Consider the following 14,026-nt stretch of genomic DNA (forward strand, 5'->3'; position numbering starts at 1 on the left):
TCTATCTCTTGGCTCATGAATGAAGTGAGACGTAAGCCTATATCGCCCCTATGTGGTCGAAAAAGGATAAAACACACATATTCATTTTGAAGGGAATTATTACACTTTTTGCTGTGATTACTATTTCCTATGAAATTTTTTCCTGTTGTCAACATTTTCAATTGTGTTTCAAATCATTTCAATTCAAATTATGATCATCAAATGTGCTAAGGTCTATATTAGCCTATTAGGCTACCAACAATCATGACTTGTTGAATCAAGAAACCATCAATCATAGTAATTAAAAGGAAGGGGGGCAAGGAGTCCCTAGAAAAAGCAAGAACAAGATGGGTGTCAGGAGTGGGGCAGCAGTATTATCATAAGGAGACGTATACTTGGAAAACTGAGGAGGAATGGAGGGAAAAAGAGAGGGAGAGAGGTCTAAGAGAGAGAGGGAAGAACAGGGTGAGCTCGAGTCGGATAGAAATGGTGGAAAAAATGGAGATGGTTTGTCAAAGAAGAATGGTAGAAAGTGTAAGCAGAGGGAGCTGAAGACAGGAGGAGAAATGGAAGTGAATGAGGGTGAAGTATCGGAGGTGGTAGGTGCTGTGAGTCTGTGACAGTAGGAGTGAAGTTTATTGTTAAAAGTGGACTCTTGCCTTTTGGCTGATCCATTTGTGGTTTCACGGTGGGTGAAAAAAGAGTTGGGTCATGTGGAATCGATGAGGGTAACCAGAAGTGGTCTAATGATAATTGTTTGTGTTTCTGTTGGGCAGAGGGAGAATGCGCTCGTAGTAAAACGAATGGGGGCAAGAAAAGTTAATTGTTTTGTTCTCAAGATAACACTCCTTTCGTTGGTGCCCTTAACTTGGGTAGCAGTAAATTTAAAAGTTAACCAGCTGAGGGGAAAGATTCTTGGTGTATGTGATGCTCGTCATTTGATGCGACGCAGACAGGGTGGCAAGAGTAGGGAAACAGAAATGTCATTGTCTGTTCTTTTGAGTTTTGAAGTTGAGTCTTTGCACGACAAAATGAAGTTAGGATATATAAGTTATCCTATACAGGCGTATGTCCCGAATACATTACGATGTTACAGGTGTCAAGCTTATGGGCATGTGGCAGCAGTGTGTACGATTAATCGGTCAACCTCTAGTGGAATGTGTTAATTGTAGGGATGCCCATGGAGCTGGAGATCAGAAATGTCCAGTGTGAAAGAGGCAGGTTGAGGTTTCCAGGGTTAGAGTAGAGCAGAAGTTGTTATATGCTGAGGCAGTGAAGAAAGTAGAGGAAGATGGGTTAAGGGGGAGGGGTGGTGAGAGTAGTAGAGACATACCAGTACAGAGGGATAGGCCAAAAAAGTTATATAAGTTTCAGTAAGATTGGATTTTTAGCATTTATAGCAATGGTTATCAATTGTACTGCAGGGATGGATCAGAAGTCTCAGAAAATTGAGATTGTGGTGGCAGATGGAGAGAGGTATTTGGGTGTGTGAGACTTGACATCAGAAGAGTTACAGGGTTTGTTGTGTTGATGTCCCACCCTTTCAGGATGATGGCATGAGGTAGGAATAAATACATTTAATTAGTGGAGTAGGGTGGTGTTCATTTTATTTGATAGAATTTTGAAATTAGTGAGTTTAGTGTTAGATGGTAGTGTATTTATTTACATTTTTATTTTTCAAGCAAAGTATAAGGGAGTTGTACTCAAGTCTAGTAGGTGGCGGTAATGCAACAAATTAGATGCCAACTGCCATTAAAACTCATAGAAGAAGATAGTACTTAAAAGTTCTGTGCCAAACAAACTGGTTCAAATAACACGTGTTGATATACAGGTAACTGACTAAATTAAGGAAACACCAAGTGTCTTAATAGGGCATTGGGCCACCATGAGCAAGAACAGCTTCAATACACCTTGGCATTGATTCTATAAGTGTCTGGAACTCTATTGGAGGGATTCGACACCATTCTTCCACAAACAATTCCATCATTTGGTTGTTTGTTGATGGTGGTGGAAAATGCTGTCTCAGGTGCCACTCCAGAATCTCCCTTAATTGTTCAACTAAGTTGAGATCTGAGATGGCCATGGCATATGGTTTATATCATTTTCATGCTCATCAAACCATTCAGTGACCACTAATGCCCTGGGATTGGGTGAATTGTCATCCTATGGGGGCAAAGCCATGGTAGCCAAAATAATGGCCTTCCCAGCATTTTATACATGACCCTAAGCATGATGGGATGTTAATTTCTTAATTAACTCAGGAACCACACCTGTTTGGAAGCACCTGCTTTCAATATACTTTGTATCCCTCATTTACTCAAATGTTTCCACTATTTTGGCATTTACCTGTTTAACTGTCGTGAAAGTGCGCCCACTTAATTAGGCGTGTCGCAGTCTATCTGTATGGCCTAATAGCCTACGGGGGTGTTCGGTAAGAGCAACTTGGGTCTTTCCTCTTCATTTCCCCCCGCCTTCTTGTACAGGCGGATTGTGTGCCTCTACTCCGTTTTTTTGTGATAACAGCTCGGGGAACTGGCAGATAGTCCTACCGCGAACAAGAGATGGGGAACACGGTAACGAGGGATGACTTCGAGTGGGTATATACGGAACAACCGCACTGTAGTCGGAGGAAGCAGATATTAGGTAAGCAGCCCATTCTCTGACGTCCGTATCAATCGCCTACTACTCAAAATACATTGGCCAAAGGAATGTCATGTTGTCTTGTCGAATGGCATAAATACTTGCTTACTCCTGTAAAATCCAGCAGCTGCTTCCTTGGGCTTAGCCATACTGTCTAACTAGGCTATATACACTTCACAATATAGATAAGCCTTTACATAGTCTCTAATATATTAACTTTTAATTCATTACATTTTCTTTAACCGTTGGTGATGCATGTTCTCACTGATTCAATGAAGCCTGATCATGTTGTAACGCCAGAAAGATGCCGTTCCCATGCAATGGTGACGAGAGTGATCACCAGCATTAACATCTTACATCAATGACCACTTGACTGATAAACTATAGGTTCGGGTATTTTGATTTCTTGGGACATGACATACTACTAATCGTGTATTCCTCCTGTTATCTATAGTCTTGTAAATATTGTCTTAGAGGCACAGGATCTAGCCAAGACCCGAAACAGGTGTAACCACCTGTTTGACAGGTAAGACAAGTTTTCCTTGCCAAGTAGTGGGAAACTTGGGTTCAAGGTGTGGAAATACAGATACCACTTTCGAATGGGAGCTTCTTATTTGAAAGATTTTGGCCATCTTGCTCCGAGGCACTACACAGACAAATATTCATACTATTAGTTAGCTTTAAGTTTATTTCCTAAATTGCAGTCCCATAATTTTGATGTGAGTTTAGCCCAATAGACAGATTTAAGTCATTGTATGATTCTGTTGGCCAGTGTGTCAGATTACTCTGATTTTAAATGCACTATTTAATCCTCCAATAAAATGTATTTGTAAAAAGGGCTTTATAAATACATCAGCAGATGTCACAAAGTGCTTATACAGAAACCCAGCCTAAAACCCCAAACAGCAAGTGATGTAGAAGCACAGTGGCTAGGAAAAACTCCCTAGAAATGCAGGAACCTAGGAAGAAACCTAGAGAGGAACCAGGCTCTGAGGGGTGGCCAGTCCTCTTCAGGCTGTGCCGGGTGGAGATTCTAAGAGTACATGGCCATTTAAGGCCAGATTGTTCTTCAAGATGTTGAAAGGTTCATCGATGACCAGCAGGGTCAAATAATAATCAGTGGTTGTAGCAAGTGCAACAGATCAGCACCTCAGGAGTAAATGACAATTTGCTTTTCATAGACAAGCATTCAGAGGTCGAGACAGTAGGTGCAGTAGGGAGAGTCGAAAAAAGCAGGTCCGGGAAAAGGTAGCACGTCCGTTGAACAGGTCAGGGTTTCATTGCCGCAGGCAGAACAGTTGAAACTGGAGCAGCAGCACGACCAGGTGGACTGGGGCCAGCCAGCAGTCAAAGGGCTGTTCAATGTCCAAATCCAATTTTATTTGTCACACACATGGTTAGCAGATGTTAATGCGAGTGTCGCGAAATGCTTGTGCTTCTTGTTCCGACAGTGCAGTAATATCCAACAATTCCCCAACAAGTACCTAATGCACACAAATCTAAAGGGGTGAATGAGAATATGTACATGTAAGTATTAGCGGTCGACCTATTAATCTGCATGGCTGATTTCAAGTTTTCATAACCGGTAATCAGCATTTTTGGGCACTGATTACATTGCACTCCACGGGGAGAATGTGTGGCAGGCTGACCACCTGTTACGCGAGTGCAGCAAGGAGCCAAGGTAAGTTGCTAGCTAGCATTAAACTTGTCTTATAAAAAAAACAATAATTCTTAACATAATCACTCGTTGACGATATTACTAGTTTAACTAGCTTGTCCTGCGTTGCAAATAATCAATGCGGTGCCTGTTAATTTATCATCGAATCACAGCCTACTTTACCGAACGGGTGATTTAACAAGCGCATTCGCTAAAAAAGCACTGTTGCACCAATGTACCTGACCATAAACATCAATGCCTTTCTTAAAATCAATACACAAGTATATTTTTAAAAACCTGCATATTTAGTTAAAATAAATTCATGTTAGCAGGCAATAATAAATAGGGAAATTGTGTCACTTCTCTTGCTTTCTGTGCAAGCAGAGTCGGGGTATATACAGCTGTTTGGGCCGCCTGGCTCGTTGCAAACTGTGAAGACCATTACTTCCTAACAAAGACCATAATTAATTTGCTAGAATTTTGCATAATTATGACATAACATTGAAGGGTTTGCATTGTAACAGCAATATTTATACTTCTGGATGCCACCTGTTTGATAAAATATGGAACGGTTCCATATTTCACTGAAAGAAAAGTGATTTGTTTTCGAAATGATATTTTTGGGATTTGACAATATTAATGACCTACGGCTTGTATTTCTGTGTTTATTATAATTAAGTCTGATTTGATTTTTAATAGAGCAGTCTGACTGAGCGGTGGTAGGCAGCAGCAGGCTCAAAAGCATTCATTCAAACAGCACTTTCCTGCGTTTGCCAGCAGCTCTTCGCAATGCTTGAAGCACAGCGCTGTTTATGACTTCAAGCCTATCAACTCCCGAGATTAGGCTGGCAAAACTACTGTGGCTTTAAGAACATCCAATAGTCAAAGGTATATGAAATACAAATGGTATAGAGAGAGAGTCTTATAAATTCCTATAATAACTGCAACCTAAAACTTCTTAACTGGGAATATTGAAGATGATGTTAAAAGGAACCACCAGCTTTCATATGTTCTCATGTTCTGAGCAAGTATCTTAAACGTTAGCTTTATTGCACTTCTACTTTCTTCTCCAACACTGTTTTTGCATTATTTAAACCAAATTGAACATGTTTTATTATTTATTTGAGACTAAATAGATTTTTATTTATGTATTATATTTAGTTAAAATAAGTGTTCATTCAGTATTGTTGTAATTGTCATTATTACAAATATATATACATGAAATCGGCCGATTTTAATCGGTATCGGCTTTTTTTGGTCCTCCTATCGGTGTTGAAAAATCATAATCGGTCTTAGTATATGGATGAGTGATGGCCGAGCGGCGTAGGCAAGGTGCAATAGATGGTATAAAATACAATATATACATGAGTAATGTAAGATATGTAATCATTATTAGTGGCATTGTATAAAGTGACTAGTGATCCATTTATTAAAGTGGCCAGTAATTGGGCCTCAATGTAGGTAGCAGCCTCTGAGTTAGTGATTGTTTAGCAGTCTGATGGCCTTGAGGTTGAAAAACGGCTTCTGTCTCTCGGTCCCAATTTTGATGCACCTGTACTGACCTTGCCTTCTGGATGGTAGCGGGGTGAACAGGCAGTGGCTCAGGTGGTTGATATCCTTGATGATCCTTTTGGCCTTCCTGTGACATTGGGTGCTGTAAGTGTCATGGAGGGCAGGTAGGTTGCCCCCGGTGATGCGTTGTGCAGACCACACCACCCTCTGGAGGGCCCTGCGGTTGAGGGCGGTGCAGTTGTCATACCAGGCTGTGATACAGCCCGACAGGATGTTCTCGATTGTGCATCTGTAAAAGTTTGTCAGGGATTTAGGTGACAAGCCAAATTTCTTCAGCTTCCTCAGGTTGAAGAGGCGCTGTTGCGCCTTCATCACACTCTCTGGGTGAACCATTTCAGTTTGTCTGTGACAAGTTCCTTGGCGTACCCAACTTTCCACGTTCTCCACTGCTGTCCCTTCGATGTCGGTCCTGGAGGGGCAAATCACATCTGGTTTTCATTCTTTTCTTATAAGGGACTAATTTCTGGTCCTAGAAACCAGGTGAGTGCAATTAACTGACTGGTAGAAACAAACCAGAAGTGTTTTGGCCCTCCAGGAGAGAAATTAAACAGCCCTGTTTAGATGTCATAACACTATAAATAAGGTATCAATAACTATTTATATCTGCCAAATCATCTTCTGAAATATGCTGCATTATAATATTAAGTCTGTCACGAGAGACCAGTGTAGAAGTAATACTTTACCTCAATTTTTTTTTTCTCCCCCACACCCCCTCCTTTCCTCCCTCCATAGCCAAGCACCCGGAGATCAAGTCCTTGATGGGCCCTGACCCCAAGCTCAAGTGGGTGGTGACAGCCATGGTCCTAACCCAGGTGCTCTGCTGCTTCCTGGTACGCGACCTCAGCTGGAAGTGGCTCATCTTCTGGGCCTACATGTTCGGCGGTTGCATCAACCACTCCCTCACGCTCGCCATCCACGACATCTCGCACAATGTGGCCTTTGGGAATAAGGACGCTATGCGCAACCGCCTTTTTGGCATCTTCGCCAACCTACCAATTGGCGTGCCCTACTCCATCAGCTTCAAGAAGTACCATGTGGACCACCACCGTTACCTGGGTGGCCACGGACTCGACGTGGACGTCCCGACCCACCTGGAGGCTCATCTTTTCAGCTCCCCGGCCCGCAAGATCCTGTGGCTCTTCCTGCAGCCGCTATTCTACGCGCTTCGTCCCCTGGTGGTCAACCCCAAACCTGTAGGCAGGCTCGAGCTGTTGAATTTAATGGTACAGCTAGCATTCAACGCTTTCATAGTGTACCTCTGGGGGCTTAAGCCTCTGGTCTACCTGATAGCAGGTTCGCTGTTGTGCATGGGACTGCACCCAATCTCGGGGCACTTTATCGCCGAACACTATATGTACCTGAGCGGGATCGAGACGTACTCGTACTACGGGCCGCTGAACTATATCACCTTTAACGTGGGCTACCACATGGAGCACCACGACTTTCCCAGCATCCCCGGCAGCCGCCTCCCTCAGGTAACTCACTTTTCATGAAGGATAAACTGACTGATTGTTTAAGATGGTGATTGTAAGATATTAACTAGACTTGGTTCAAATACTTCAAATCCTTTGTTACTTTGAGTGTTTGCTTGAGTCTGCCAGGTGGGCAGGGTTTGACATTTGTTTTTCACTTTTCTATTTGTTTAATAAGCCAGACCACATCAAATGGGCACAGATAAAGTATTTGAAAGGATTTCAAAGTAACCCTGGTCTGGATGTGAATTATGATGTGGGTGATATAGGATGTGAACTTATGTAGGATATCAATAGTGAAATGTAGCCACAGTTTTCTGTTGACTAATGTGCCCTCAGTATCATTCCGTTTAGGGCAAACCCCTGGCCCTAATGATCGCTGAATCATACCAGTCACATGGCATTCAACTCTAAACCTTGCTTGCATTCCACTGACAATTGTGAAAGATTCAAGGCCCATATTCATAGTGACTCAGACTGAGTCACCTGTCCATATAATCTTATTTATATGATCTAAAAAGCAAAACTGATCTAAGGCCTGTATTGTTTGTGTACAGTGGTCATTAGGGGGGACTGGTGACACCCAAAACAACTTTGTAGAGATTGGAGAAGTTGTTAGCTTACAGTATCACTGGATTATAAGGAGCAATAAAGCAGTTATGGTTGTGATTAATGTATTTTCAAATAAACCATCTCACCTAGCATAGCGGCAGATAGTAGTGGTACTGAGGGTGCTGCAGCACCCCCTGATAAATGAGTAAATAGGACAAATGTTTTTAAAAATGTGGGAGACCTTTATTACTCCTGTATGAGTGGACAAAAATAGTCAGCAGGGCAGGGAGAATCTCTCCAAGTAACTTATTTGTATACTTACCTTGAAAGCAGTCTATGGACAAGGAGAGACTGCAAACCACGCTTAAGGCTTGTTTACCTAGCCACTGCCAGCAGCTGTGCTAATAACAGTAAAATAAAACATTTGAACCAGGTCATTGAGCTTCACAATATCTTTTAGACTTTTTTTGGTTATAATATGCTATGGGAACAAATAAGTCATTTGGGTGAACTATTTCTTTAAGCAACATAAAATGTTATAAAACCATAGCAGTTATGGAACAAATCCCATGATGCCTCACAACGAGGCTCTAGATATGAGTTTCAGTCATTAACTGTGGAGGAATGCTGCTGGCCCACCCCTATGTCAGTTTCGCTGCCTGGCCATAGAGGTGTTCCTATTCTGTCAATACAGTATCTAAAGCCTTGTTCACACTGCAGAACTTAATGCTCATCAGTTTTGTTTTTCAAATACATTTTGGAATACCGACTGTCCAAACAAAAAGTTACAAGTGACCAAATCGGATTTATGTGTTCAGACAGCAGTCATTTTCTGACATGGCCACGTTAGTGATGGTAATGATGGCTGTGTGCACAGTGGTGTAGGCTGATTGGTGCTTGTGCTTCATATCACCCAGAAGTTAAGGTGACAACAATGCCAGCCATTGACGTTTCCCAGTTGCTCTGAATGTTCAAAATCATATCGTAAGAACTTTTAAAGCTTCAAAGAATAAGCTGATCCAACTTTCAAAACAAGTCCTTATTGGCTAGCTCTTTAGCCTTGTAGCACAGTCACAAATTTGTTTTGTAAACGATTAACAAGCTAGGTGGTTTGAAATGTGGCTTGAAATTGATCAGATTCCATGTGATTTTTGGCTGTTCAGACTGCAGGAAAATGAACAGAATCGGCTAGGCAATTATTTTATTGAGTCACTTCAAACTGCCAATGTGAACATGGTTTAATAACTTGTAGGCCTACTTGTCAGACGGTCCTGTTATGACAGTTAGACAAGACAAAGGCAGACAGAAATGCTAGAATGACGTAAGCCTCCTTATGAAAGAGGAGATCTCATCTGGTTAGTCTAGTTCTATCCTTTTTATTTATTTTACCGTTATTTTACCAGGTAAGTTGACTGAGAACACGTTCTCATTTGGAGCAACAACCTGGGGAATAGTTACAGGGGAGAGGAGGGGGATAAATGAGCCAATTGTAAACTGGGGATTATTAGGTGACCATGATGGTTTGAGGGCCAGATTGGGAATTTAGCCAGGACACCGGGGTTAACACCCCTACTCTTACGATAAGTGCCATGGGATCTTTAATGACCTCAGAGAGTCAGGACACCCGTTTAACGTCCCATCCGAAAGACAGCACCCTACACAGGGCAGTGTCCCCAATCACTGCCCTGGGGCATTGGGATATTTTTTAGACCAGAGGAAAGAGTGCCTCCTACTGGCCCTCCAACACCACTTCCAGCAGCATCTGGTCTCCCATCCAGGGCCTGACCAGGACCAACCCTGCTTAGCTTCAGAAGCAAGCCAGTAGTGGTATGCAGGGTGGTATGCTGCTTGTATCCTGACTTGATGACATAGTAGTTTGACAGCTTATACCATATTTTAGGATTGTTGACAAAGTTTTGAACTTCATTCTTGTTAGGAGTGGACATTTTAGTTTTCTGGTTACAGGCATGTGGCTCATACATAAATTAAACAACTGACAGGATACTTAAGCGGTAATGTGTTTGAACAATGTTCTCCTGTTATGTTTTACCCCATTTATTACTTTTGTTACTATGGGTACAGGTATATTTCACAACCTGTTTGACAAGTTTTATATTTCAGACTCTCACTTTTCCTCAAACTATTGGCATCTTGATATGCCCTGGTCTCTCCCACTGGTCAAGCTAATCAAATTTAATTTGTATACTAGTTCTTTGTACAGATGGCCTTAAAAAAAACATGTATCCCACCTTCTGAGTAAGCTTTGTTTAGGCCCTTCTACCTGGGGTCATGAAATAAAGATATACTGAACAAAAATGTAACTGCATCATGCAACAATTTCAAAGATTTTACTGCGTTACAGTTCATAGAAGAAAATCAGTCCATTGTAATGCATTAATTTAGGCCCTAATCTATAGATTTCACATGACTGGGCAGGGGCGCAGCCGCCTGTGGGCCCACCCACTTGGGAGCCAGGCCCAGCTAATCATTGAGGTGTGTGTGTGTGTGTGTTTTTAAAATATTTTTGCCTCAGTAGACAGACTAGCCATATAAGGGGCCAGTATTCTTAGAGTAGGAGTGCTGATCTAGGATCAGCCGTCCTGTCCATGTAATCTCTTATTTAAAAGGCCAAACTGATCAGAACTTACTGAAATGCTTTGTGAATATTGGCTGTGTACTGTGTCTATTCACTAATAATGGATCCATTGATTATCATCCTCTGTGAGTTCTCATTGCTGTGCTATTTACTCTCATCCCTTCACATTGTAATTAAAATGAACTTTCTCTCGCTCCCTCTTTTGTCCAGGTGAAACAGATGGCTCCAGAGTTCTATGATGATTTACCACAGCATGACTCATGGACACGGGTGCTCTGGGACTTTGTGTTTTGTGATTCGCTTGGACCTTACTCCAGAATTAAACGCACATTCCCATTGGCTAAGCAAGACTAAGAGCCCATGTTCTTGATCTTCTGACCAATGATCTTCCACAAAAGCGGCTTGACAACCCAGCTGGCGGGGAGTGAAAGGCTTCTCATTACTTGTCCAGATCTTTTACTCTGCAGACAAGACTGGTGTGCTGGTGTCACATTCAACTCACCAGCATGAAAAGACTCTTAACACTTTTGAATGTTATGTTACCTTAGATATACTGTAAACTATGCTATCCAGATTTATTGTATAAACTGGGTAGAATAAAAGGTACTCAGCTGATTGTGATGTCATAGATCATTTATGAATAATTGATCATAAAAAATATTATGGCTGTGATGGTAAATCTAAAAAGGTTGCAGTTGACGGTTAGATTTGATTTTATTCTCTCCTTCCAAGCACCCAGAAAAGCCTTCTATTTGTACATTCAGTTCCTGGGTCATGTTCATTATGCACCAAATGGGATGAACAACCTGAACTTGTCCAATAACAAACAGATTTTTGTTTTGTTGCAACAATGTTTGTGTGCCCTAAACCCATCTTGAATTAATGATTCACTCAGACTTCTCATTCCTAGCTCACAATATTGAACTAACTTGTTATAGTATTTAGTAATGGTTATGGCTTACTGGCTCGATCTTCTAGACTACAGATGTTACCATTTTTCCCTGATCTGTGTTGCAATAAGTAAATATGTGCCTAAGCTACAATCTGTTTTAACTGGCTGTGCCTCAGAGAAATATGGTTGTTGACATACAATGATAAGCAAACACTAAAATCCTTTAGGATCTTGTTTACATAGCATGCACCTCTCTCGTACCCTGCTTTAGAGTATTGCAGAAAGCAAATACTATTGAATAATGAGATGAAGATTATTATAGTGTAGAAAGGCCAAGCTATAGAGAACCATGAGATTGGCTCACACCATAGTTCTAAAACCTAGAGGAGTGCAGCTATCATTTCCATTTATTGCTTTTGTGATGACACAAGGTAGCACCATGGAGGGCTGTCGCCAGAAGTCAATTCTAACTGTGGCTCTATACAGGGTAGGCCGTCACGGAAAATAAGATTATTTTTAACTGACTTGCCTAGTTATATAAAGCAACAAAATGTTTGAATACGATGTGTCCCAAATTGCACCCTATTACCTATATAGTGCACTACTTTTAACTGACTATATCCCTATGGGCCTCGGTCAACAGTAGTGCACTTTATTAGGGACATGGCCCAAGTGACGTGGATCTTCACCTCTAAGGTGACCCTCTGTTAACAGGGCTGTGTTCAGTGAGGTGAAATGTTACAGATAGAAACATAATGTATGGAGTTAGTGATTTCCAATTCTACTGGACATACAATTATATATGTTCAACACGATACGATTTAAATGTGCAACCTCCCTGAACACAGCCCTGGTAACGTTGCATAACGTTCAGATAGAAAGCTGATAGGCAATCATTGTCCTATACAAGGTATTTCTGAAGGGTCTGTAATGTTGCACCCTCCTGAACACAGCCCTGGTAACATACAGTATTATACAGTAGCACATGCCATTCCATTCCATGTATTGGAATTTGGATTAAAAGGACTTTATCCTGAGATTGGAACATTTGTTTGGTATTTCAAGCGTCACATCTTTAAAACACAATATAATGAAACGTCAAACATGCAGCAGCAATACACCATGCAAATAAATAAGAAGCAAGTCAATATAACATGGGATGGTTGTAGCTGTACAGGTGGGAGGATGGGTGGCAAGGAGAGGGACAGGCCTGTGTGCCAAGTATACAATTTATTTTAAAGGACACATCGATAAGTCACCACTCCACAAAAACATACCTTTAATCAACATTGACCGTAGTTGACTATTGACCAGACACACCCTCTCCTTAATCTCGTTGCATTACCGAAAGTGGACACCAGGAGGTGGTGCTTTTAAAATAGCCACACCAATGCTGATGATTTTCAATGTTATTTTGGCCTACTGGCCAGGCACTGATTGGGTGGGGCATAACCCCAAACAACATATTGTCCATTCACCTTACTGTAATATTGATGTGTTAGCGTTGATACTAGCCTGTTTCTGCTCTGTGGCAAGGTTACAATGAAGGAATTGACTAAGGCAGAAACCGACTAGCACACTTGAATGTTATTAGCAAATCTTCACCCAGGAGTTTAAAATCAACCCACATAGTACCCAGTGGGATACATCAAGAAGGGACTGAGTTTGTGTTCGGCGGGCACGTTGTTGGTGCCCTCGTGTGCCTGGCGACGGTAGTAGCGCCGCAGGGCGGGGCTGCCCGGGTGGCACTGGCGCACGTGGAGGAAGTACTCTTCGGGACGGTTGGACGTGTAGCCACAGTCCTCGCACACAAAGATCTTGGAGCGGCGCTGGCGGTAGGCATACTGCTGGCGCACGCCATGGATCTTCCTCAGGTGGGATTCAAGGGAGCAGCGCTGTGTGAAGGCCTTGTCACACAGCTCACAACGGTACGGACGGATACCTGACGGGAGGGGAGAGAGTGTGAGGAGAGTGTGTGATGGGGTTAAGACGGAGTAGTGTGTGTGTCTGTTTTCACGCCTCTCACCTGTGTGTGTGCGCATGTGCCTCTTGAGGTCGAAGGTGTCGTTGAAGCCCTTGCCACAGTAGCGGCAGGGGTGTCTCTTCACCATGCTGTGGCACTTGAGGTGGCGCGTCAACATGCGCTGCAGGGGAAACACCTTGTGACACACCGAACACAGGAAGTCACCCGAGCTGGGGGGGACACGGGGGCGGGGCTGAGTGAGAGAAGAAAGGGACGCGGAGGTTAAGACACAGACACTGCTTCAATTTACTGTCAACTCTTTGATAACGGATTCTAGGGCACATTCAGTCAAACATTGTTTTTCACGAGTTGTGAACCTTTTTTTACCGCATATCACTACGTTTTCCAGGTTTCCTCTGAGTGATGAACACGACATGGAAGGATGGCATTCTGAGACTATCTACCTATACATAACTGTGTTTCACAGCAACCAACAAACATCTCATAGACACCAATGTCTCATAGAAATGCAGTGGAAGTTTACCTTGGCTCGGGATGCCAGTGCCAGTGTAGCAGGGTGGTAGAAATGACCCTGTCGCTGGCCCATGGTCCGGGACAGGAGATTGGACCAACCGTGGCCCATGTCTGGCCCGACCTCTGGTCCTTCCCCTGGTAATGGTCCTGGTACTAGTCCTGATACTGA

At 42.5% G+C, this 14,026-nt stretch overlaps 2 protein-coding genes across 3 annotated transcripts; one reads left to right on the forward strand and one right to left on the reverse strand.

The window, feature by feature from the left end:
- The first annotated feature begins 2,320 nt into the window (after nucleotides 1-2,320).
- Nucleotides 2,321-11,084, forward strand: LOC129868168 (sphingolipid delta(4)-desaturase/C4-monooxygenase DES2-like). 2 transcript variants are annotated; one of them, XM_055941876.1, is made up of 4 exons: nucleotides 2,321-2,410; nucleotides 2,503-2,622; nucleotides 6,581-7,323; nucleotides 10,679-11,084. In XM_055941876.1, exons 2-4 carry the CDS (start codon nucleotides 2,541-2,543, stop codon nucleotides 10,820-10,822), a joined length of 969 nt encoding a protein of 322 aa, XP_055797851.1. In that variant the 5' UTR covers nucleotides 2,321-2,410; nucleotides 2,503-2,540; the 3' UTR covers nucleotides 10,823-11,084. The 2 variants fall into 2 exon arrangements, with proteins under 2 accessions (XP_055797851.1, XP_055797850.1); XM_055941875.1 differs by having other exon boundaries at nucleotides 2,321-2,622.
- Nucleotides 11,085-12,979: 1,895 nt separating this feature from the next.
- LOC129869119 (transcription factor Ovo-like 2) lies at nucleotides 12,980-13,546 on the reverse strand. Its single transcript, XM_055943622.1, has 2 exons — nucleotides 13,387-13,546; nucleotides 12,980-13,302 (listed from the first exon to the last, which is right to left on the reverse strand). Exons 1-2 carry the CDS (start codon nucleotides 13,499-13,501, stop codon nucleotides 12,980-12,982), a joined length of 438 nt encoding a protein of 145 aa, XP_055799597.1. The 5' UTR covers nucleotides 13,502-13,546.
- Between the last annotated feature and the right edge of the window lie 480 nt (nucleotides 13,547-14,026).

This window comes from Salvelinus fontinalis, chromosome 13 (assembly GCF_029448725.1).
Source record: "Salvelinus fontinalis isolate EN_2023a chromosome 13, ASM2944872v1, whole genome shotgun sequence".
In the NCBI taxonomy this organism is placed as follows: domain Eukaryota; kingdom Metazoa; phylum Chordata; class Actinopteri; order Salmoniformes; family Salmonidae; genus Salvelinus; species Salvelinus fontinalis.

Coding starts and splice junctions, on each gene's coding strand:
- LOC129869119 (XM_055943622.1), bottom strand. CDS start 13,501: ATGTTGACGCGCCACCTCAAGTGCCACAGCATGGTGAAGAGACACCCC. Junction 13,303..13,386: donor GCACATGCGCACACACACAG/GTGAGAGGCGTG, acceptor CCCTCCCGTCAG/GTATCCGTCCGTACCGTTGT.
- LOC129868168 (XM_055941875.1), top strand. CDS start 2,541: ATGGGGAACACGGTAACGAGGGATGACTTCGAGTGGGTATATACGGAA. Junction 2,623..6,580: donor TCGGAGGAAGCAGATATTAG/GTAAGCAGCCCA, acceptor CTCCCTCCATAG/CCAAGCACCCGGAGATCAAG. Junction 7,324..10,678: donor CCGGCAGCCGCCTCCCTCAG/GTAACTCACTTT, acceptor TCTTTTGTCCAG/GTGAAACAGATGGCTCCAGA.